This window comes from Bubalus kerabau, chromosome X, assembly GCF_029407905.1.
Source record: "Bubalus kerabau isolate K-KA32 ecotype Philippines breed swamp buffalo chromosome X, PCC_UOA_SB_1v2, whole genome shotgun sequence".
In the NCBI taxonomy this organism is placed as follows: domain Eukaryota; kingdom Metazoa; phylum Chordata; class Mammalia; order Artiodactyla; family Bovidae; genus Bubalus; species Bubalus kerabau.
Window position 1 is genome coordinate 94,691,597 of NC_073647.1, and position 23,257 is coordinate 94,714,853.

Genomic DNA, 23,257 nt, shown 5'->3' on the forward strand with positions numbered 1-23,257 from the left:
TACAACAGCTCCAGAGAAATTCCTAGATATATTTTTCTATATAATTATTTTTTAAAAGTTTATTATTTCTTTTTATTTTTTATTCTTATTTTTTCCTCTTTTTTAAACTTTCTTTCCCATCCTCATTTTCTTTTTTTCCTCATACTATCCTAGTATGGTTTTTTATGTTCAATTTACTTTTTTTTATATTGTACTTTTAAGAGTCCAATTTTTCTATGTTTTTAATTTTTGCTTTTTGATCTTTTGTTATTAATTTTGTACCTTTAAGAGTTTAATTTCTAATATCCATTTTCACTTAGGGATTTGATTACTGGCTTGATTGCCTTCTTCTCTTTTGACTACTCCCCCTTTTCTCCTCCTGGTCGCCTCTATCTCCTTCCTCCCTCTCCTCTGTATAACTCTGTGAATCTCTTTGGGTGTTCCTGGCTGTGGGGAGTTGTTTCACCATTAACCTAAGGGTTTTGTCTTCTGCGTTGTATGGACAGAGAAGTCTTGATGCTACTGTCAGAGGTTGGGATTGAAACCCAGAGGCAGGAGGCTCAACTCCAGAACTTTGGACTATCATAGAATTCCTGACCCCAGGGAATATTGTTCCCTATGACATACCTACACTGGGACCACGCTCCACCCAAGAGGCAGCAAGCTCCAGTGCCAGACACCCCACGCTAATGGTTTTTTTCTTTTCAAAAACATTTTAAGAAATCTTTCTAAATGATACTTGGATTTTTTTAAAACACTTAAAATTTTTTCCTAATTTTTTAAAAATTGTGGTATAATTGACATACAACATTATATTGGTTTCAAGTATGCAACATAATGATTCAATATTTATGTATATTACAAAATCAGCACAATAAGTCTAATTTAACATCCATCACAAAAATAAAAAACAACATCCATCACTATACATAGTTAGATATTTTTCTTGTGTTGATAAATTTTAAGATTTATTCTTAGCAGTTTTTTACTCTTAGCAATTTAAAAATATATAATAGTTGTCATGCTATACATCACATTCCTATGACCTATTTATTTTATAGCTGAAAGTGTATCTTTTGATTTCCTTTACCCATTTGGCCCACTCTGCCTCCTGCTTCTGGCAACCACCAATCTATTTCCTGTATCTATGGGCTTTCTCTTTTTAATGTCTCTATGTGTCAGTGAGATCATATAGTATTTGTCTTTCTCCGACTTGTTTCACTTAGCATAACACCTTTAAAGTCCATCCATGTTGCAGATGGCAAGATTTCATTCTTTTACGGCTGAATAATATTCTATTGTATATATTTACCACATTTTCTTTATTCATTCATCCATCGATGGGCACTTAGGTTCTTTCCATGTCTTCAGTTCAGTCACTCAGTTGTGTCTGACTCTTTGCGACCCCATGAACTGCAGCACGCCAGGCCTCCCTGTCCATCACCAACTCCCGGAGTCCACCCAAACCCATGTCCATTGTGGCGGTGATGCCATCCAGCCATCTCATCCTCTGTCGTCCGCTTCTCCTCCTGCCCTCAATCTTTCCCAGCATCAGGGTCTTTTCAGATGAGTTAGCTCTCCGCATCAGGTGGCCAAAGTATTGGAGTTTCAGCTTCAGCATCAGTCCCTCCAGTGAACACCCAGGACTGATCTCCTTTAGGATGGACTGGTTGGATCTCCTTGCAGTCCAAGGGACTCTCAAGAGTCTTCTCCCAACACCACAGTTGAAAAGCATCAATTCTTCAGCGCTCAGCTTTCTTCACAGTCCCAAGTCTCACATCCATACATGACCACTGGAAAAACCATAGCTTTGACTAGATGGACCTTTGTTGACAAAGTAATGTCTCTCTTCTTTAATATGCTGTCTAGGTTGGTCATAACTCTCCTTCCAAGGAGTAAGCATCTTTTAATTTCATGGCTGCAATCACCATCTGCAGTGATTTTGGAGCCCAGAAAAATAAAGTCAGCCACTGTTTCCACTGTTTCCCCATCTATTTGCCATGAAGTGATGAGACCGGATGCCGTGATCTTAGTTTTCTGAATGTTGAGCTTTAAGCCAACTTTTTCACTCTTCTCTCTCCTCTTTCACTTTCATCAAGAGGCTCTTTAGTTCTTCTTCACTTTCTGCCATAAGGGTGGTGTCATCTGCATATCTGAGGTTATTGATATTTCTCCCAGCAATCTTGATTCCAGCTTATGCTTCCTCCAGCCCAGCGTTTCTCATGATGTACTCTGCATATAAGTTAAATAAGCAGGGTGACAATATACAGCCTTGACGTACTGCTTTTCCTATTTGGAAGCAGTCTGTTGTTCCATGTCCAGTTCTAACTGTTGCTTCCTGACCTGCATACGGTTTCTCAAACAGGCAGGTCAAGTCGTCTGGTATTACCATCTCTTTCAGGATTTTCCACAATTTATTGTGATCCACACAGTCAAAGGCTTTGGCATAGTCAGTAAAGCAGAAATTGATGTTTTTCTGGAACTCTCTTGCTTTTTCAATGATCCAGCAGATGTTGGCAATTTGATCTCTGGTTCCTCTGCCTTTTCTAAAACCAGCTTGAACATTTGGAAGTTCATGGTTCACCTATTGCTGAAGCCTGGCTTGGAGAATTTTGAGCATTACTAGCGTGTGAGATGAGTGCAATTGTGTGGTAGTTTGAGCATTCTTTGGCATTACCTATCTTTGGGATTGGAATGAAAACTGACCTTTCCCAGTCCTGTGGCCACTGCTTGAGTTTTCCAAATTTGCTGACATATTGAGTGCAGCACTTTCACAGCATCATCTTTCAGGATTTGAAATAGCTCAACTGGAATTCCATCACCTCCACTAACTTTGTTCATAGTGATGCGTCCTAAGGCCCACTTGACTTCACATTCCAGGGTGTCCGGCTCTAGGTGAGTGTGAGTGATCAACCCATCATGATTATCTGGGTTGTGAAGATCTTTTTTGTACAGTTCTTTTGTGTATTCTTGCCACTTCTTAATATCTTCGGCTTCTGTTAGGTCCATACCATTTCTGTCCTTTATTGATACCATCTTTGCATGAAATGTTCCCTTGGTATCTCTAATTTTCTTGAAGAGATCTCTAGTCTTCCCCATTCTGTTGTTTTCCTCTATTTTTTTACATTGATTGCTGAGGAAGGCTTTCTTACCTGTCCTTGCTATTCTTTGGAACTCTGCATTCAGATGCTTATATCTTTTCCTTTTCTCCTTTGCTTTTCGCTTCTCTCCTTTTCACAGCTATTTGTAAGACCTCCTCAGACAGCCATTTCGCTTTTTTGCATTTCTTTTTCTTGGGGATGGTCTTGCTCCCTGTACAATGTCATGAACCTCCATCCATAGTTCATTAGGCACTCTGTGTTTCAGACCTAGTCCCTTAAATCTATTTCTCACTTCCACTGTATAATCATAAGGGATTTGATTTAGGTCATACCTGAATAGACTCTGATGCTGGGAGGGATTGGGGGCAGGAGGAGAAGGGGACGACAGAGGATGAGATGGCTGGATGGCATCACCGACTCGATGGACATGAGTTTGGGTGAACTCTGGAAGTTGGTGATGGACAGGGAGGCCTGGCGTACTGCAATTCATGGGGTCGCAAAGAGTCGGACATGACTGAGCGACCGAACTGAACTGAACTGAATGGTCTAGTGGTTTCCTCTACTTTCTTCAGTTTAAGTCTGAATTTGGCAATAAGCAGTTCATGATCTGAGCCACAGTCCACTACTGGTCTTGTTTTTGCTGATGGTATAGAGCTTCTCCATCTTTGGCTGCAAAGGATATAATCAATCTAATTTTGGTGTTGACCATTTGGTGATGTCCATGTGTAGTCTTCTCTTCCACATCTTAGCTATTGTAAATGGTCCTGCAGTGAACATGAGTTTGCACATAATCTTTTCAATTAGTTTTTAAATTTTCTTCAGATACTACCTAGAAGTAGAATCATATGGTAGTTTTGTTTTTAATTTTTTGAGGAACTTTACTGTTTTCCATAGTGGCTGCACCAATTTACATTTCCACTGACAGTGCTGAGGCATCCCTTTTCTCCAGATTCCTGCCAGAACTACTTATTGCTTGTCTTTTTTTATGATGGCCATTCTAACAGGTGTGAGGTGATATCTCATTGTGGTTTTGATTTGCATTTCTTTGATGATAAATAATGTTGAGCTTCTTTTCTTCGTGTACCTAGTGGTCTTCACCATGTTTCCTAAGTTTGAGTTTTTACCATTAAGTTGTCTGATTTCTTTATATGTTTTGGATATTAAGCCCTTATCAGATATATGATTTGCAAATATTTTCTTCCATTCTAAACTTTCCTAAATCTGTTATCAGTATTTTGAGCAAGGCATAATGGTTACCTAATCTTAGAAGAATAAAAAAATTTAATATTAGCTTATTAACTGCTTTATGGGAGTAAGGAAGCTAGAGGTTTTTATTTTCATATGTATCATTACTTGAGGCCTCTGAAATATATATGGTATGTTTTCCCTAAAATCTGATCATGAAGGGTTCTAAAGATTCTATGAGCTTTAAAAAATATTTGAGTATATTTGAAAATAGTTTGCTTTGTGAAGTGGCTATGTGAATCTATTTTCTGATATTTAACAAAGAATTTAATTTAGAAGATGTATTGTTTATTTTAACAGGTTAAAAATCTGTTTATTGTAGCAGATTAAAAATATTCCAGAAGGTGTTCTTATTAGTATCGTTAATGCTAGTTAATGCTCAGAAGCAATGCAAGAAATTAGAGACGTAGGTTATCGAGACCTCTGTTACATGAGTTTGAAAAAACTTCAATTTTGATAATGTGAAAAGCATCAATTATGGTTATACATCATGTTTTAATTTTAAGGAATTCTATGGCTTAATCAGGTTCAGCCATATGGATTCTGAAGTTCAAGTCTTAGAAAATGGTGAAATCATTTCTATAGATTCAGTAACTGGTTAATGTTGTTGCTAACTGAGCATGTCATTTTTTTTCTCAGAAGGTAGGGTCAAGACTTCAGAGTATGTCTGCCTAATGTTTGAATGTATTAATAAGTATCTCAGTTTTACAGGGCATATATCTTAAGTCTCCCTTCAGAATTTCTAGATTTTGTAGTTTTGAAGACATTGTTAATTTCTATTTTATAGTTTTAAAATGACCTATTAATTACAATACTATTTGTGAAGTCAATGCATTTTACTTTGAGAATGAGTAATGATGATTAAGTTATAAACAAGTGAGTCCCAGGAAATAGAAAATTTATTTGAAAACTGTACTCTTCCTTTAGCTAAAATAAACTTTAGCTCCAGTTCAGTTTTACCCTAAGGATCATTGGAGTTTCTTCATGCTGTAGGAACAGATTTCAGAATGATTTGCTAGTTTCAGCCAATGTTGATAGTTCATGTCACTTTTATCATTTATTGTTATTTCAGAAACTATTGAAAACCTAATTGCGACAGACATTTCACCTACCACACCTGAGGCAATTGATAAACTCTTCATGGATATAGGAAATATCAACAGAGAGTCTATGGCTGAAATACGGGATTTTCAGGTTGGTATAAAAATAATTTTATGATAAGTTTTTATGATTCACTGTTTTAATTAATGTATAAATAAAAAAACAATCTTCATGATTAACATGAAATCTAAATACATAGAAATCAAGCCTAATGGCACATTTAGGTAAAATAGTGTTTTAGAAACCAATGGAAAAATATGTCTCAAATTTAATATGTACTATTTAACCTCTCTAGGCTTCACTCTTCTCATATGTTAAAAAGAGAATAATAAAACCCACCTCCCAATGTTGTTATGAATAGTGAACAAAATAACATATTTTAGGTCCTGGGTTGTTGTTGTTCATTTGCTAAGTTGTGTCTGACTTTATGACTCACGGACTGTACCACACCAGGCTCCCCTGTCCTTCACTATCTCCTGGAGTTTGCTCAGATTCATGTCCTCTTGAGTTTGTGATGCTGCCTAACCGTCTCATTCTCTCCTGCCCCCTTCTCCTTTAGCTTTTAGTCTTTCAGGGCCTTTTCTAATGAGTCGGCTCTTTGAATCAGGTGGCCAAAGTACTAGAGCATCAGCTTCAGCATCATTCCATTCAGGGTTGGTTTCCTTTAGGATTGACTGGTTTGATCTCCTTGCAGGCAAAGGGACTCTCGAGAGTCTTCTCCAGCACCACAGTTTGAAAGCATCAGTTCTTCAGTGCTCAGCATTCTTTATGGTCCAGCTATCACATCTGTATATGATGACTGGAAAAACCATAGCTTTGACTATACAGACCTTTGTTGGCAAAGTGATGTCTCTGCTTTTAATATGCTGTTGAGATTTGTTATATAGTGTTTATTCCAAGGAGCAAGCATCTTCTAATTTCATGGCTGTGCTCACCATCTGCAGTGATTTTGGAGCCCCTTCTATGTGCCATGAAGTGATGGGATCAGATGCCATGATCTTAGTTTTTTTAATTAAGCCAGCTTTTTCACTTTCCTCTGTCACCCTCATCAAGAGGCTCTTTAGTTCTTCTCTTTCTGCCATTGGGGTGGTGTCATCTGCTTATCTGAGATTTTTGATATTTCTCCTGGCAATCTTAATTCCAGCTTGTGATTAATTCAGCCCTGCATTTTGCATGATGTACTCTGCATGTAATTAACAGGGTGACAATATACAGCCTTGTCATACTCCTTTCTCAGTTTTGAACCAATCAGTTGTTCCACGTCCAGTTGTAATTGTTACTTCTTGCCTGCATACAAGTTTCTCATGAGACAGATAAGATGATCTTGTATTCCTATCTCTTTAATAATTTTCCACAGTTGTGATTAACACAGTCAAAGGCTTTAGCCTAGTCAATGAAGCAGAAGATGTTTTTCTGGAATTCCCTTGCTTTCTGTATGATCCAATGGATGTTGGCAATTTGATCTCTGGTTCCTCTGCTTTTTCTAAACCCATCTTATACATAGTAGTTAGTCACTTAATAGTAATTCTCTTTTCCTTCCTTTTGCAGTAGAATAAGAAACTACCTAGTAGTGGGGAACTCAGTTGAATATAAGCCTTCGGAGGTAGTGCTTTTTTTGAGGGGAGGGTATTTTTTTTCTAGTGTTTAATTGGAAGTCTGTCACTTAATTTTGAAATTGCCTTGAGGTTCTGAAACATTTTGAAAATGTTTACCTTGGGCAGATCCTTCCATTTAGGTGACTGTACAAATGGAAAGGTGAGAAGAAAGTTTATTGTAAATATCTTTCATATGAAGGGCACAGCAACCCACTCCAGTATTCTTGCCTGGAGAATCCCCTGGGCAGAGGAGCCTGGTGGGCTACAGTCCATGGGGTCACAAAGAGTCGGACACGACTGAGTGACTAATACCCACACACACACATGTATGTAGCTTTATATATGATTCATATGCCATATAGTTTACCCAAGTGTACAAGTCAATGATTTTTAGTATTTCACAGAGTTGTATACTCATCACCAAAGTGAACTTCAGAACATTTTCATCACCCCAGAAAGAAACACACTCTATTTCCTTCTTTCTTCTCCAGCTCTAGACAGCTTCTAATCTACTTTCTGTCCCTATGGATTTGCCTATTCTGGACATATTATATAAATGGAATTATACAATATGTGGTCTTTTGGGACTGACTTCTTTCACTTGAAAGTGAAAGTGCAAGTCGCTCAGTTGTATCCAACTCTTTGCGACCCCCAGGCCAGAATACTGGAGTGGGTAGCCTCTACTTTCTCCAGGGGATCTTCCCTTAGCATAATGTTTTCAAAGTTCTTTCATGTTGTAGCATGTATCTGTAACTCATTACCTTTTATGGCTGAATAATATTTCATTCTTTGGGTATGTCACATTTTGTATATCCATTCATCTGTTGATGAACATTTGGGCTGTTTATACTTTTTGGCTGCTATAAATAATGTTGCTATGGCACTATTAACAATATCTTGGACATGGAAGCAACCTAGATGTCCACTGACAGATGAATGGATAAGGAAGTTGTGGTACATATTCACAAAGGAATGTTGTTGTTGTTCAGTCACTAGGTCATTTCTAACTCTTTGCAACTCCATGGACTGTAGCACACCACCACTCCCTGTTCCTCACCGTCTCCCAGAGTTTGCCCAAGTTCATGTCCATTGAATTGGTGATGCTATCCAATTGTCATCCTCTGCCACCCTCTTTTGCTTTCAGTCTTTCCCAGCATCAGGGTCCATCAGTAATGGAATATTATTCAGCTATAAAAAGGAATGCATTTGAGTCAGTGCTAATGAGGTAGATCAACCTAGAGCCTATTATACAGAGTGAAGTAAGTCAGAAAGAGAAAGACAAATATCATATATTAATGAATATATATGGAGTCTAGAAAGATAGTATTGATGATCCTATTTGCAGGGCAGCAAAGAAGATACACTTTGCTGTCTGTGTCTACAGAATAGACTTCTGGACACAGTGAGGGAAGGACAGGGTGGAATGATTTGAGAGAATAGCCTTGAAGCATATACGCTGCTGCTGCTCCTGCTGCTAAGTTGCTTCGGTCGTGTCCGACTCTGTGTGACCCCAGAGATGGCAGCCCACCAGGCTCTCCCATCCCTGGGATTCTCCAGGAAAGAACACTGGAGTGGGTTGCCATTTCCTTCTCCAATGCGTGAAAGTGAAGTCGCTCAGTCGTGTCCGACTCCCAGCGACGCCATGGACTGCAGCCCAGCAGGCTCCTCCGTCCATGGGATTTTCCAGGCAAGAGTACTGGAGTGGGTTGCCATTGCCTTCTCCAACATATATGCTAGTATATGTAAAATAGATAGCTAGTGGGAGTTGGATGTATTACACAGAGAACCCAAAGCTGGTGCTCTGTGATACCTTAGAGGGGTGGGATGGGGAGGGAGGTGGGAGGAGGGTTCAAGAGGGAGGGAACATATATATACCTATGGCTAGTTCATGTTGATGTATGGCAAAAACCATCACAATATTGTTAAGTAATATCCTCTAATTAAAACAAGTATTAATTCAAGTGAAAAAAAGCTCTGTTGATATTTTAATAAGGATTATATTAAATCTACATATAAATCTGAGGAGAATGAATGTCTTAAAAATAATGCTGCTATGAGCATTCATGTACAGGTTTTACATATTTTAAAACATTTATCTTTTAATTGAAGGATAATTGCTTTACAGAAATTTTGTTGGTTTCTGTCATTTCTTCCAGGTGTGTACCTAAGAGTGAATTTACTGGTCATATAGTAACTCTTTTGTTTTTGAGGAACTGCTGGATTGTTTTCCAAAGTGACTGTACCATTTTACATTCCCACCAGCAGTGTACGAGTGACCCAATTTTTCTACATCAGGAGCAAAATTTATTGTTATCTGTCTTTTTGATTATAGCCATCCTAGTGAATGTAAAGTAGTATCTCACTGTGCTTGTTTTATTTTTAATTGTGGTAAAGTATACATAACATAAAATTTACCATCTTTAACTATTTTAAAATGTAAAATTCAGTGGTATCAAGTACATTCACATCATTGTGCAACCAATTCCTGAACTCTTTTCATCTTGAAAAACTGAAATTCTATACCTGTTAAACAACTACTTCATTTTCCTTTTCCCCAGACTCTGTCAACCAGCATTCTGCTTTCTATCTCCATAAGTTTGACTACTCTTGGTACCTCATATAAGTGGAATCATAACAGTATTTATTGTTTTGTTACTCTAGGGCCTGTGGACTTTAGTAGTTGTGGCATGCAGGCTTAGTTGTCCTGAGAAATGTAGAATCTTCCTGGACCAAGAATTGAACCTATGTCCCCTGTGTTGGCAGGTGGAGTCTTAACCACTGGGCCACCAGGGAAGTCCATGATCACTGTCTTAAATGACTGAATAACATTCCATCTAGTAGATTTATTGTAATTTATCTATATATTTCTTTATTACTGAGTGCTTATATTGTTCTTAATTTTTCACTATTGTAAATAATGGTATGAGGAACACTATTAAGTGCAGAGATTATCCCCTCCATATTTTAGATTATTTCAGTAAAACAATTTCTGTGTCAAAAGATAAGAACATTTTTTGGCTCTTTTTACATATTGTTAAATTGCTTTCTAAAATACCAAAAAAGGCAACTTCTTTAAGTTGCTTTATTCTGATGTTAATATTTCCCCCTAAATACCATTTGTTTTTCTGGGAAATTTTGAGTCAAATATTAACTCCATATGCTTTTGATGAAACATATCAAATAATACTTCATGTGAAAGTCATCATTAGGTCAGTTGTGGGATGGGGATACTATGTGAGCGAGATGGAGGTGAGCATGACAATTAGCTGCAGAATAGTTAGTGAAATGATGGCCATGCCAAATAAATAATCTGTTCAAAGCAGAGCTCATCAGGGAAATTTGAAACCATAGGGGGAAAAAGTGGCACTGGAGAAAATAAACAAATAAACTAAAATACAATTGTGTACCATTATTGTACACAGACTGAGTTTAAGTTTTTTTCCAGTTATTATTCCTTTTAGTCATTTGCTATCAATATGTTTATGATAAGAATGGTAGGTATATAACTTGTATTGTCGTCACTATAGCACACTGGGAGATTTAGGTCAGAGCTATGGTATATTGGTCTCAGGCAGTAGTACCACCCAGGATCAACTATTGCCTCTAGAGATCTCTTGCCAGAAGCCAACTTACTGCAAATTTTATTCTTTTGATGCTATGAGATTGATTCATTTTTTCATCTGGTTGACCTGATAGAAAGATAAACCCCAAAAGAAGCTGCCAAAATCTTTGCTCCCCTTGTTCCTAGAACAGGATATAGTAAAATGAATCTTATTATTTGAATATGTATTCTTTACTTAGCCCTTTGGTAGGTAATGTGAGTGCTACATAAATTGAGTAAGATACGATCTTTGATATCAAGAAGCCTAGTTGGGAAATAAGAGTAACAACAAAAACAAAAGATAAATAATACAAAGTAGCATAATTAATTGTTCAGTTATGTGAAACTTAGTGAATACAGGAATTCAAAGAAGAGAAAGATAATGAAGAATGTAGTGGTTGTTGAAAATTTCATGTATGTTCTTGGTGAGGTTGAATTTGAATTACATAAAGATAAGGGGAGGAGGTATATCTGGTGAAGCCAACAGTATGAATTTCTTGTTGTTTAGTCACTAAGTTGTGTCCTCTTTGCAGCCCCATGGACTGCAGCATGCCAGGCTCCCCTGTCCTTCACTATCTCCTGAAGGTTGCTCAAACCCATGTCCAGTGAGTCGGTGGTACCATCCAACCATCTCGTCCTTTGTTGCCCCCTTCTCCTCCTGCCCTCAATCTTTCCCAGCATCAGGGTCTTTTCCAATGAGTTGGCTCTTCACATCAGGTGGCCAAAGTATTGGAGCTTCCATGTCAGCAACAGTCCTTCCAGTGAATATTCAGGGTTGATTTCCTTTAGGACTGACTGGTTTGTATGAATAAAGGTACACAGATAGGAATGAACAAGTTGTGTTGATAGGACAGTGATATAATTACTCTGATGCTAAGTTTTGGGGAGAAAAGGTAAAATGAGACTAGGTTATGGAGGACATGTGCCGGAGTCCAGCTCCAGCAGCCAGGGAATCAGCCTGAAGGGGTGAGCTGTGTCGATGGACAATGATGTAGCCTCTGACTCAAGGTGCGGGGCTACATGTTTATTTTAAGCTTCAGGTTTTCTTTTATACTTTGACAAAAGCATTAGGTCAGAGGTTTGACATTTTTAGTCCCCCCACCACACCCAGATTTATTGTCTCCAGAAATCATTGTTGCCCTACAGAGTTCCTGCTTCAGCAATTCTCTCAGAATGGGTTTACTGTCTATTATCTACTTCCTCTTATGTGTCCTATACTTAACTTGTGATTACATTGTAACTCATGCTACATTCCTCAGTTTATTTCTTATCTTTCTAAATCCTGTTTGCCTCTAGCATCTTAAGATCACCATCTCCTAAAAAGGCTTCTAGCTATTAATATCTTTAAAATTCCTAATCTCTGTAAGCTATAGTAAAATATGCTAACACTTCAACATTCCTTAAACTTTTAGCTTGTAACTATTCATAATTACTCCTAAACCCTAAACTCAGCAAACTTCTTTTGTCATAAATATTTCCCTCACAAACAGGTCTCAGATAACAATCCTTCCCATGGCCTCAAGCTGCCACCTACGTGCTCAGCCTGGAACATTCTTTGTAAAGATCCTTGAACAAATGTCAATGGTTACTTTATAGATTATTTTCTGGGCACAACTGCAGAAGGCTTTGTGCTTTCTCATGCTTCTCTCAAGAACAATAAGCACCTTAACATTCTTACCAGCCGACTCAACTGAAGAAAGGAAAGAACAAGTCAGAATCACAAGACCTAACTCCTTCATCCCAGGACCGTGCCTGCAGGATGAGGAGAGGGGGTTGGGGCCATGCCTCCATTTTGTCAGTAATGCCTAATGCTGCTCCCAACAGACATGTTAATAACCCACAATAGTCACATAAATGTGAAACATGCAAGAAATAAAATATCATTGGAGGCAGACAGTATTTTAACTAAGAAAATGTTTCTGTTGCACAGATTGAAGAAATGGCAGTAAACCTGTGGAACTGGATAATTACCAATAATATAGATATGGTGTTAAATGAAGAACAGAAAGCTAAAGGTACGTATATGTTTAGTAACTCATACTATGAGGAATATTCTTATTGTACATCAGATTGTGTTCCTGTAATTTAAATATTTTTATCAGTTCTTAAATGCATATTTGTTGAAAGAAAATTAAACAAAACAATCCTTAGACTGTAGTTTCTCGAGCAAACCCTGCCTTGGTTTTATCGTTTTTCAGAGGTTAGCTCTTTTTCATAGAAATTTAAAAGCTTCACTGAAGAAATAGTCTGGTGGTGAACAAAAAAGATAATTAAAAATGAGGTGGGGAAAATGAGAACTTGAAGAAATGTCAAAGGACGTGGTTTATTTCTCTGGAGAAGAGATGATCAGAATCTTCTGGATTCTGAAGAACCATCAAATAGTAGGTTCTCTTCTCCATTAAGAAAATAATGAAAAATGTTGCTGTGTGAGGAATTTAGATTGAATAAAAAATCCGTAAAGAATAGTTTCTTCATGAGGTGGGTTGATAAACATTGGACTGAGTTACTGAGGAAAATTATAGAGCAAACAAGAATAACAACGAAAAAAAAAACCCCAAACCATATTCATCTGCTTTGGTGTATTAAATGTGATCCACTTTCTGGCAGAGTATGAGCACTTTAGCTAAATGGGCAGGATCTAGTGTGCTGACAGATACTGATTTCCAACAAGGATAGTGACAGTTAATGCATTTATGGAAAGTATATTTCCTCATTATAAAGAATATGTTGAGGCAACCTGTCAAAAGGTGAATCTCTGGAGTGCTTTGCCTTGCAGACAAATGAATTTTGTCTGTATGCAACAAATAGAATTTAATACTAAATATTTATCTGTATGAATATAAACCAAACTGTATACAACCTCAGTGTACGTATTGGGTACTTAGTGATTAGTATAGTCAATAATATACTTACTTACTAGCCCATTCTTCTATTAAGATGTTTAGAGAACAGTTCTATCTCTTTAACTCTCAGATAAATGTTGATATCATTGCTCCTAGAAGGCTTAGATCCTGGAGTTGTGAGGAGGGAAGAGTTGGAAATTCATCTGTGGGAGAAACCTACTGTACAGATGAATTGTGTGATGTTAAAATGGGTTAATTCTAAACTCCTCCCATTCTGCATATCAAGGGACACTGCTCTGGCTGTTTTTCACTTCTTGCCCAGTAGTGGGGATTTGGTAGATGAAATGGCAGTTGTAGCCCTAGGACCTTTCATAATGTACTGACTCTGCATTTCTTAGATATTTGGGTGCTTGTTATGTGTACAGAATTTTTAAGATACAGTGGAATACAGGATGTAGTGCAGGAAGCATCTGGTTTAAAAAAAATTTTATTTCCAAAATACATTGATTGGTTGGAAGATATTTTGTCTCAAAAACAAATTCAATGTGCCTGGATTATGTTATGTGATCAAAAAAGTCATTCAAGATTTATGCACTATAATTTTGTATTCTTGGGAAGGATTATGGAACAATGGACAGAAATGGGAAAGCGAGAAGTAGACAAATGACTTGTAAACTTTAGTATTAGACCTGTTGTATTTGAGGTGACAGTAAAGTTAGAGATGTGAGACTGGAGCTTGTGTGAAAGGTTGGGCTGCCTATAGATTTGATAGTTATTCACATGGAGGTGATTGTTGAAGCCACACAAGTTGTTGAATTCTCAGAGGGAGAAAAGAAAGAACAGTGGTTCTTAAATATTCATATAAATGAGAGTCCCTTGTGGAGCCTTTTTCAAATACAGATGCCGAGGCCCCATCATTGGAGGTTTTGATTTTGGGGTTTAGGAGGAATTCTGGGCATGTCTATAATTTGAAAAAATTTCTTAGGAATTTTCATGCACAGCAAATTTTAAGAACCAATGGTGTTGAGAGAATAAAGTAGTGAGATTTTAACCTTAATTCTTCCAGTTAAGTAAAAGAGCAAGGATAGGAGACATAAAAGGAATAGTCAAAATATTCTAGAGGATACTTACCATCCACTTCAGTTCAGTCACTCAGTCGTGTCTGACTCTTTGCGACCCCATGGACTGCAGCATACCAGGCTTCCATGTCCATCACCAACTCCCAGGACTCACTATACTCATGTTCATCAAGTCAGTGATGCCATCTAACCATCTCATCCTCTGTTGTCCCCTTCTCCTCCCACCTTCAATCTTGCCCAGCATCATGGTCTTTTCCAGTGAGTCAATTCTTCACATCAGGTGGCCAAAATATTGGAGCTCCAGCTTTAGCATCAGTCCTTCCAATGAATATTCAGGACTGATTTCCTTTAGGACTGACTGGTTTGATCTCCTTGCAGTCCAAGGGACTCTCAAGAGTCTTCTCCAACACCACAGTTCAAAAGCATTGATTCTTTGGTGCTCAGCTTTCTTTATAGTTCAACAATCACATCCATACATGACTCCTGGAAAAACTATAGCTTTGACTAGATGGACATTTGTCAGCAAAATAATACCTCTGCTTTTTAATATGCTGTCTAGGTTTGTCATAGGTTTTCTTCCAAGGAGCAAGTGTCTTTTGATTTCATGGCTGCAGTCACCATCTGCAGTGATTTTGGAGCCCAAGAAAATAAAGTCTGTCCCTGTTTCCATTGTTTCTCCATCTGTTTGCCATGGAGTGATGGGACTGGATGCCATGATGTTAGTTTTTTGAATGTGGAGTTTTAAGCGAGCTTTTTCACTCTCCTCTTTCACTTTCATCAAGAGGCTCTTTAGTTCCTCTTCACTTTCTGCCGTAAGGGTGGTGTCATCTGCGTATCTGAGGTTATTGATATTTCTCTCAGCAGTCTTGATTCCAGCTTGTGCTTCATCCAGCCCGGCATTTCACATGATGGACTCTGCATATAAGTTAAATAAGCACTATGCACTTATTGAGTACATACTCCTTTATAGGGTTGTCAAACCATGTTATGGCAGGTAGTAGGTAAAAGGGACAAGGTAAGACTCCAGAATGAAAATACAAGGCACATTATTCTTGAAGATTTAGAAAGGAATGGATTAAAGCTAAATAAACAGGACAAATAAAGAATTCACAAGTGCCAGCAGATGCAAATCTATGTTTTGTGTAAAGTTAGAGATGTGAGAAAAAATCTTTGTTTTGTGTAAAGTCCGTCAACAAGCACCTAACCAGGATATTTATAGTATAGAGGGCCAAGAACAGGCTGATGAGAAGATGAGGATAGAACAACAACATCAAAGAAAACATCTTTATACTGAAATAGCGTTCTGTCTTAGCCTCAGCTGCCTTTGGTCAGAAGGCTTAATGGTGATAGTTATATACACCTGGATTAAGAATGTAGGCCTGGAGCAAAGTTCTTAGACTAAGACAGTTCCCACAGAGGGACACTGCTTCATGCTGAACTAGGATAGAGTGAGGTGAAGGAAGTGGTATTTTTCAAAAAGGTTATGATCATTGGGAAATGTTGCTGTGAAGTCAGGGAAGCTGATCTTTGTGAGTGCAGCTTTAGTAAAATGATAATGAAGCCTAACAGATTGCAGGACATTAGGGAAAAGAGGGAGCAGTAATAAAATTGAGATAGTAGGTCATTCAGATCATGAAAATTTGAGACTTTTCCTGGTGGTCCTTGTTAAGAACCACCTTGCAGTGCAGGGGACACAGGTTTGATCCCTGATCTGGGAACTAAGATCCCACAAGCCTGCACCACAACTAGAGAGACCACATGCCTTAACCAGAAGACCCTAAGTGCTGCAATTAAGACCTGATGCAGCCAAATAATTAAAAAAAAAAAAAGTTTGGAAATGAGAGGAAGAGGTGAAATGGGATGGAAGCTTGAAGCACAGTGGGGTTAGTTGAATTTTTTCAAAGAAGGGAAATAGATATATTTGAAGGTAGTGGGGAAGGAATAGAGAGGGAAGCACCGAAGATATCTTTGGAGAGGGGAAATAATTGAGAGATCAGGGTCGTTGAGAATACTGAAAAATTAGTAAACTTTGGAAAAAAAGAAACATTTTCAAAACTGGAAATGCAAGACAAAGTAAATATATGTTTAGAAATTATTTTACTGTAAGTTTTTTTCCAGAAACAAATTAAATTTGTTGAGGGAATGAATAAATTTTACATTTTGTGATGGTTAATAAAAATTTGATTACTTCAATTATCCTGTAATTTAAGCTGGGCAAATCGCTTTTTATTGGAGTATTAATTAAAATGATATTAGCATAGATAGAATGGCTGCCGAGTTTTGAAAATATCAAGGCAATTAGTTCAGTTATATGTGGAGTTATCTTTAAAAATCTGGGTATGTTTTATGATGAAAGAAACCACACAAATAAGGTTACAGTTATTCAAGCTTTCCTATTTTCAGGTTAAATTAACTGTACAACGAAGATATCTGTATTTTCTAAGTTATGCTTCAAGAACTTTACCTCATCTGAAGAAAATAGTGTATTTAGGAAGTTTCACATTTTAGGAGAATAATCTTAAAATATTCTGATATTCAGAAATTTTGTCAGATGTTGAATAGCTTTAGATTCCAATTCTACTTAGAATTTTCCTGCTGGCATGGTGCATACAAGAGCATCATATGAGTCTTTGGGATTTAAGACCTGTAGAAATTAAAATTTGAAAATACCTGTTTGACTTAAGCAAATTATTCATTTGGTAATTTTCAGGTCATCTACTTTTGGTAATTGATTTTTTAAAAAGGCCTTTAAAAGTCCTATTTTTAACAACAAATATGATTTTACTTCACTCCTCTTATCTCTTTATAGGTATATATAAAAGGAGAATGAATGTTTTGTGTTTATGCGTGTCTTAATTACTGAATTACTGTTTTGCAGTGCAGCATGTTGCTTGTAAGTTGATTCGCATGTGTGAACACCCAGATGCTTCAGAAGAAGCTATTCAAAGACAATTTTTGGTAAGTCCTAATTAAATCAGGAGAGGGCACATGCAGTGAGATAGTCATTACTCCTGTGAAAATGGTTGAATTTTCCTGTGAAGATGGTTGAATTTAGTGTAAACATGGAAGAGGTGTTATATCCTTTAGTTCTGTCAATGTTGTTGTTATTCAGTCTCTAAGTTGTGTTTGACTCCTTGTGACACCATGGACTGCAGCAAACCGGGCTTCCCTGTGCCTTACCATCTCCTGGAGTTTGCTCAAACTTGTGTTCATTGTCAGTAATGCCATCCAAGCATTTCATCCTCTCTTGCCCCGTTCTCCTCCTGCCCTCTGTCTTTCCCAACATCAGGGCTTTTCCAGTGAGTTGGTTCTTTGCATCAGGTGGCCAAAATATTGGAGCTTCAGCTTCAGCATCAGTCATTCCAATGAATATTCAGGGTTGATTTCCTTTAGGATTGACTGGTTTGATTTCCTTGCTGTCTAAGGGATTCTTAAGAGTATTCTCTAGCACCACACTTGAAAAGCATCAGTTCTTCAGTGCTCAGCCTTCTTTATGGTCCATCTCTCACATCTGTACATGACTACTGGAAAAACCATAGCTTTGACTATACAGATGGACCTTTGTTGCTTTGAGAGAGATGTCTCTACTTTTAAATATGCTGTCTAGGTTTGTCATAGCTTTTCTCCAAAGGAGCAACCATCTTAATTTCATGGCTGCAGTCACCTTCCACAGTGATTGTTTAACCCAAGAGAAAAAAAACCTGCCACCATTTCTATTTTTCCCCCATTTGTTTGCCATGAAGTGAATGGGACTGGATGCGATGATCTTAGCTTTTGATGCTGAGCTTTAAGCCAGACTTTTCACTCTCCTCTTTCACCTTCACCAAGGGCCTCTTCAGTTCCGCTTTGCTTTCTGCCATTATAGTGGTATCATCTGCATATCTGAGATTGTTGGTATTTCTCCCAGCAGTCTTGATTCCAGTTTGTGATTCATCCAGCCCGGCATTTCACATGTTGTACTCTGCATATAAGTTAAATAAGCTGGGTGACAATATACAGCCTTGATGTACTCCTTTCCTAATTTTCAACCAGTCCTTTGTTCCATGTCCAGTTCTAACTGTTGCTTCTCGACCTGCATACAGGTTTCTCATGAGACAGGTAAGGTGATCTGGTATTCCCATCTCTTTAAGAATTTTCCATAGCTGCTTGTGATCCACACAGTCAAAAGCTTTAGTGTAGTAAGTGAAGCAGAAGTAGGTGTTTTTCTGGAAGTCCCTTGCTTTCTGTATGATCAAGCAGATGTTGGCAATTTGATCTCTGGTTCCTCTGCCTTTTCTAAATCCAGCTTGAACATCTGGAATTTTTTGGTTCATGTACTGCTGAAGCCTAGCTTGAAGGATTTTGAGCATTACCTTGCTACCATGTGAAATGAGGACAATTGTATGGTAGTTTGAACATTCTTTGGTATTACCTTTCTTTGGGATTGGAATGAAAACTGACCTTTTTCAGTCCTGTGGCCTCTGCTGAGTTTTCCAAATTTTCTGACATATTGAGTGCAGCATCATCTTTTAGGTTTGAAATAGCTCAGCTGGAATTCCATCACGTCCACTAGCTTTCTTCATAGTAATGTTTCCTAAGGCCCACTTGATTTCACACTCCAAGATGTCTGGCCTCTGGGTCAGTGGCCACACACACCATTGTGCTTATCCAGGTCAATAAGACCTTTTTTGTGTAGTTCTTCTGTTAATTCTTTCCACCTCTTCTTAATCTCTTCTACTTATGCTAGGTCCTTACCGTTTCTCTCTTTTATTATGTTTATCTTTGCATGAAGTGTTCCTTGGTGTCTATTTTTTTTTTTTTTGAAGAGATTTCTAGTTTTCCTCTTTTTCTTTGGCTTGTTCACTCAAGAAGGCTTTCTTTTCTCTCTTTGCTGTTCTCTGGAACTCTGCATTCAGTTAGGTATATCTTTCCCTTTCTCCTTTGCCTTTTCCTTCTCTTCTCAGCTATTTGTAAGGCCCCCTCAGACAACCACTTTGCCTTCTTGCATTTCTTTTTCTTGGGGATGATTTTGGTCACCACGTCTTGTACAGTGTTAACAGACCTCCATCCACAGTTCTTCAGGCACTCTGTCTGTCACATCTAATCCCTTGAATCTATTTCTCACTTCCACTGTATAATTGTAAGGGATTTGATTTAGGTCGTACCTAAATGGCCTAGTGGTTTTCCCTACTTTCTTCAATTTAAGTCTGAATTTGGCAATAATGAATTCATGATCTGAGCCATAGTCAGCTCCCGGTCTTGTTTTTGCTGACTGTATAGAGCTTCTCCATCTTTGACTGAAAAGAATATAATCAGTCTGATTTCGGTATTGACATCTGGTGATGTCCATGTGTAGAGTCTTCTCTTGTGTTGTTGGAAGAGGGTGTTTGCTATAACCAGTGCATTCTCTTGGCAAAACTCTGTTGTCCTTTGGTCTGCTTCATTTTGTACTCCAAGGACATACTTGCCTGTTACTCCAGTTATCTCTTGACTTCTTACTTTGCCTTCCAGTCCCCTATGATGAAAAGGACATCTTTTTTGGGTGTTCTAGAAGGTGTTGTAGGTCTTCATAGAACTGTTCAACTTGGCAGCTTCTTTGGCATTTAGTGATTTGGGCATAGACTTGGATTTTTGTGATATTGAATGATTTGCCTTAGAAACGAACAGAGATCATTCTGTCGTTTTTGAGATTGCTCCCCAAGCACTGCGTTTTGGGCTCTTCTGTTGACTATGAGGGCTACTCCATTCCTTCTAAGGGATTCTTGCCCACAGTAGTAGGTATAACAGTCATCTGAATTAAATTCTCCCATTCCCATCCATTTTAGTTCACTGATTCCTAAAATGACAGTGCTAACTGTTGCCATCTCCTGCTTGACCATGTCCAATTTACCTTGATTCATGGATCTAACATTCCAGGTTCCTATGCAATATTGTTCTCCATAGCATCGAACTCTACTTTCAGCACCAGACACATCCACAACTGAGCATCGTTTTTGCTTTGGCCCAGCCTCTTCGTTCTTTTCTGGAGCTATTTCTCTGCTCTTCCCCAGTAGTATATTGGACACCTGCTGACCTGGGAGTCTCATCTTCCAGTGTCGTATGTTTTTGTCTTTTCATGCTATCAATGTTACTTTCATAATAATTATATCTGTTACCATTAGAGGTCTCAGTAGTACTGTAGTTGTTAGTACAGTGATTCAGTGGACTAAATGCTGAACTTATAATTCAGAATTTATGAAAAGTAATGAAAGTAGTCAAAAGTAATAGTTTTCTACTCCATCCCTTTCTACCTCTGTCTTGCTCCCTATAAGCAAGTATGTTTTTAATGGAAAATATTTTTCCCAGTATTTTAAAACAGTATTTTATTGAAAAGCTCAAATGTACACACAAAGTAGAAGATACAGTATGATTCCCCTATTTACTCATCACTCAGCTAGAGTAATCATCAACTCACCACCACTCTTGTTTGTTCTGTATCTCTCCTAAGCAATCCCATGGATTATTTTGAAACAAATCCCAAAAAATATTATTTTGCCCATAAATATTTCAGTACATGTCTCTTAAAGACAAGATTTTTTATTCCAAAAAAACCCCTACCTATTATTATACCCAATTAAATTTAATAAAGATTTTTCTAAAATCATAAAATATCCAGTCTTCCCTCCCTGCAACTTCTCACACTTATTCTCCTCTACCCTGCTTCTTTCCAGTTGGTTTTTAGAATCAGCATTAAATTTGCACCTTGTACTTTGTTAATATATTCTATAGTTTCCTAAATTCTGCATTCTGATAACTACATCATAAGTGTATTGTTTAATATAGTACTTTGTCCTCTGTTTTTCCAGAAAACTAGTAGTTAGATTTAGAAGCTTGATCTGATTCAGGTTCATTTTTGTCAAGAATAATTCATCAGCGGTATTTGGTGTACTTCCATCAGGAGTCAGTAATGTCTGTTGTTTCTCTTCTGTTGTGTAGTGCCCTTTGATAATTGTTATCCCTAGATCCATTATTTCTGTGGAGATTTGCATATTCTACCTCTGTATTCCTTCTTTGTTTATTAACTGGAATAGAGAGAAGCTTTCATAAACGATTTGGTCACTCTGAAGTATACTTTGTCTGAGAAAGTCGGGACTCTTCCCCTTTATTTAACAGTTTTCAGGATAATGAGTTGGTTCTCTAACATCCTTTAATAATGACTGTGTTTTTTTTTAATATTGTGAATTCATGGGTTTTAACATACTTAGTGACTTTCAATCCTTTGTAGTTATTATTCTTACTGAAGCACAGTGTCCTACTTTTGGCTAGTAGGAGCCTCTTTAAGTGGTTCTGAGTCTTTTGGCATGAACTCAGTAGTTTTTAGTAGTTTTATTTGGTTTCTGATATGACAAGTTATCCAGGTTTGTCTTGTATAGTTCCTGGTCTAGACCTGGAATCAGCCATTCCTCTAAGGAGCCCTGTGGTCCTTTTAGTGGAGAGTGTTATTTAGAAATATGAGTCTGGATGTTACAGGTGCTCATTGCTATTGCATTGGCATTGTTTCTAGACCTTTTAAGTTGACAGAGCTATGAAGTACATTTTTTTAAAAAGAAAGTACATAATGAGTTCATACTGATATTTCCAATTGCTATTTAGGATTATAGTATTTTACTTAGCTTCTTTTTTTTTTAAACTTAGTTTCTTGATTTTATATTTGTGTCTCTGGTTCTAAAAATCTTGGTGCTAAACATTAATATAATGAATAACCTCTTTTATCCTAAAAATTATTTTTATAACAGTTTCAGAATATACCAATATCAATATTATTACAAAGAATGATTTCTAAAAATGGTTAGGAATTTTTTTTGCAGTTTTGTTCTTAAAGGTATATCCCACTAGGAATGTGCAGTCAAAATATTGTTTCAGTATTATTAAAATATTATTTTAAAATTATGTCAAAAATTCCTTTCTCTATGATTATGCTGTCAACTTGATACAGTTAGATATATTTGCTTCTATTTGCTCTTGATTTTTGTGATTGCTTCCCTCTTACCCATTTTGATTTAATGTTGTTTTATAATTATGTAAAATATTGACATGGTTCTGAAGTCAAGTCAAATCTACTAAAGGAACTATCTTCGGATAAGTCTAGCTTCTATCTCTGTCTTTTACACGCTATTCCCTCCCTCCCCCTGTAGATAACTATTTTGTTTATTTATTGTTTATCCTTTTGATTGTAGTTGTTAAGTTGCTAAGTCATCTCCTTGTGACTCATGGACTGCAGCACACTAGGCTTCCCTGTCCTTCACATGGATCTGAGTTTGCTCAGATTCATGTCATGTCCATTGAGTTGGTGATGGTATCTAACAAATCCTTTGATAGACATGTATGTATGCATGTGTGTATGTATATAAATATGTATACAAACATTTTTGATAAACACATGTATGTATGCCTGTATGTACACATGTATTTTATTGAAGCATTATTTATAGTATTAGTTTCATGTGTACAGCATAGTGATTTGGTATTTTTATAGATTATACTCCATTTTGGAGAAGGCAATGGCACTCCACTCCAGTACTCTTGCCTGGAAAATCCCATGGACGGAGGAGCCTGGTGGGCTGCAGTCCATGGGGTCGCTTGGACACGACTGAGCGATTTCACTTTCACTTTTCACTTTCCACTTTCATGCCTTGGAGTAGGAAATGGCAACCCACTCCAGTGTTCTTGCCTGGAGAATCCCAGGGACGGGGAA

The 23,257-nt window shown here is 37.5% G+C and overlaps 1 protein-coding gene across 1 annotated transcript in view; it reads left to right on the forward strand.

Moving 5' to 3' along the window:
• Window positions 1–23,257, forward strand: part of TEX11 (testis expressed 11) — a 212,587-nt gene that overhangs the window by 12,168 nt on the left and 177,162 nt on the right. Inside the window, exons 3-5 of the mRNA XM_055565760.1 lie at window positions 5,398–5,519; window positions 12,553–12,637; window positions 17,423–17,502. Coding sequence (XP_055421735.1) covers window positions 5,398–5,519; window positions 12,553–12,637; window positions 17,423–17,502 — 287 coding nt within the window. The remainder of the gene's footprint in view (window positions 1–5,397; window positions 5,520–12,552; window positions 12,638–17,422; window positions 17,503–23,257) is intronic.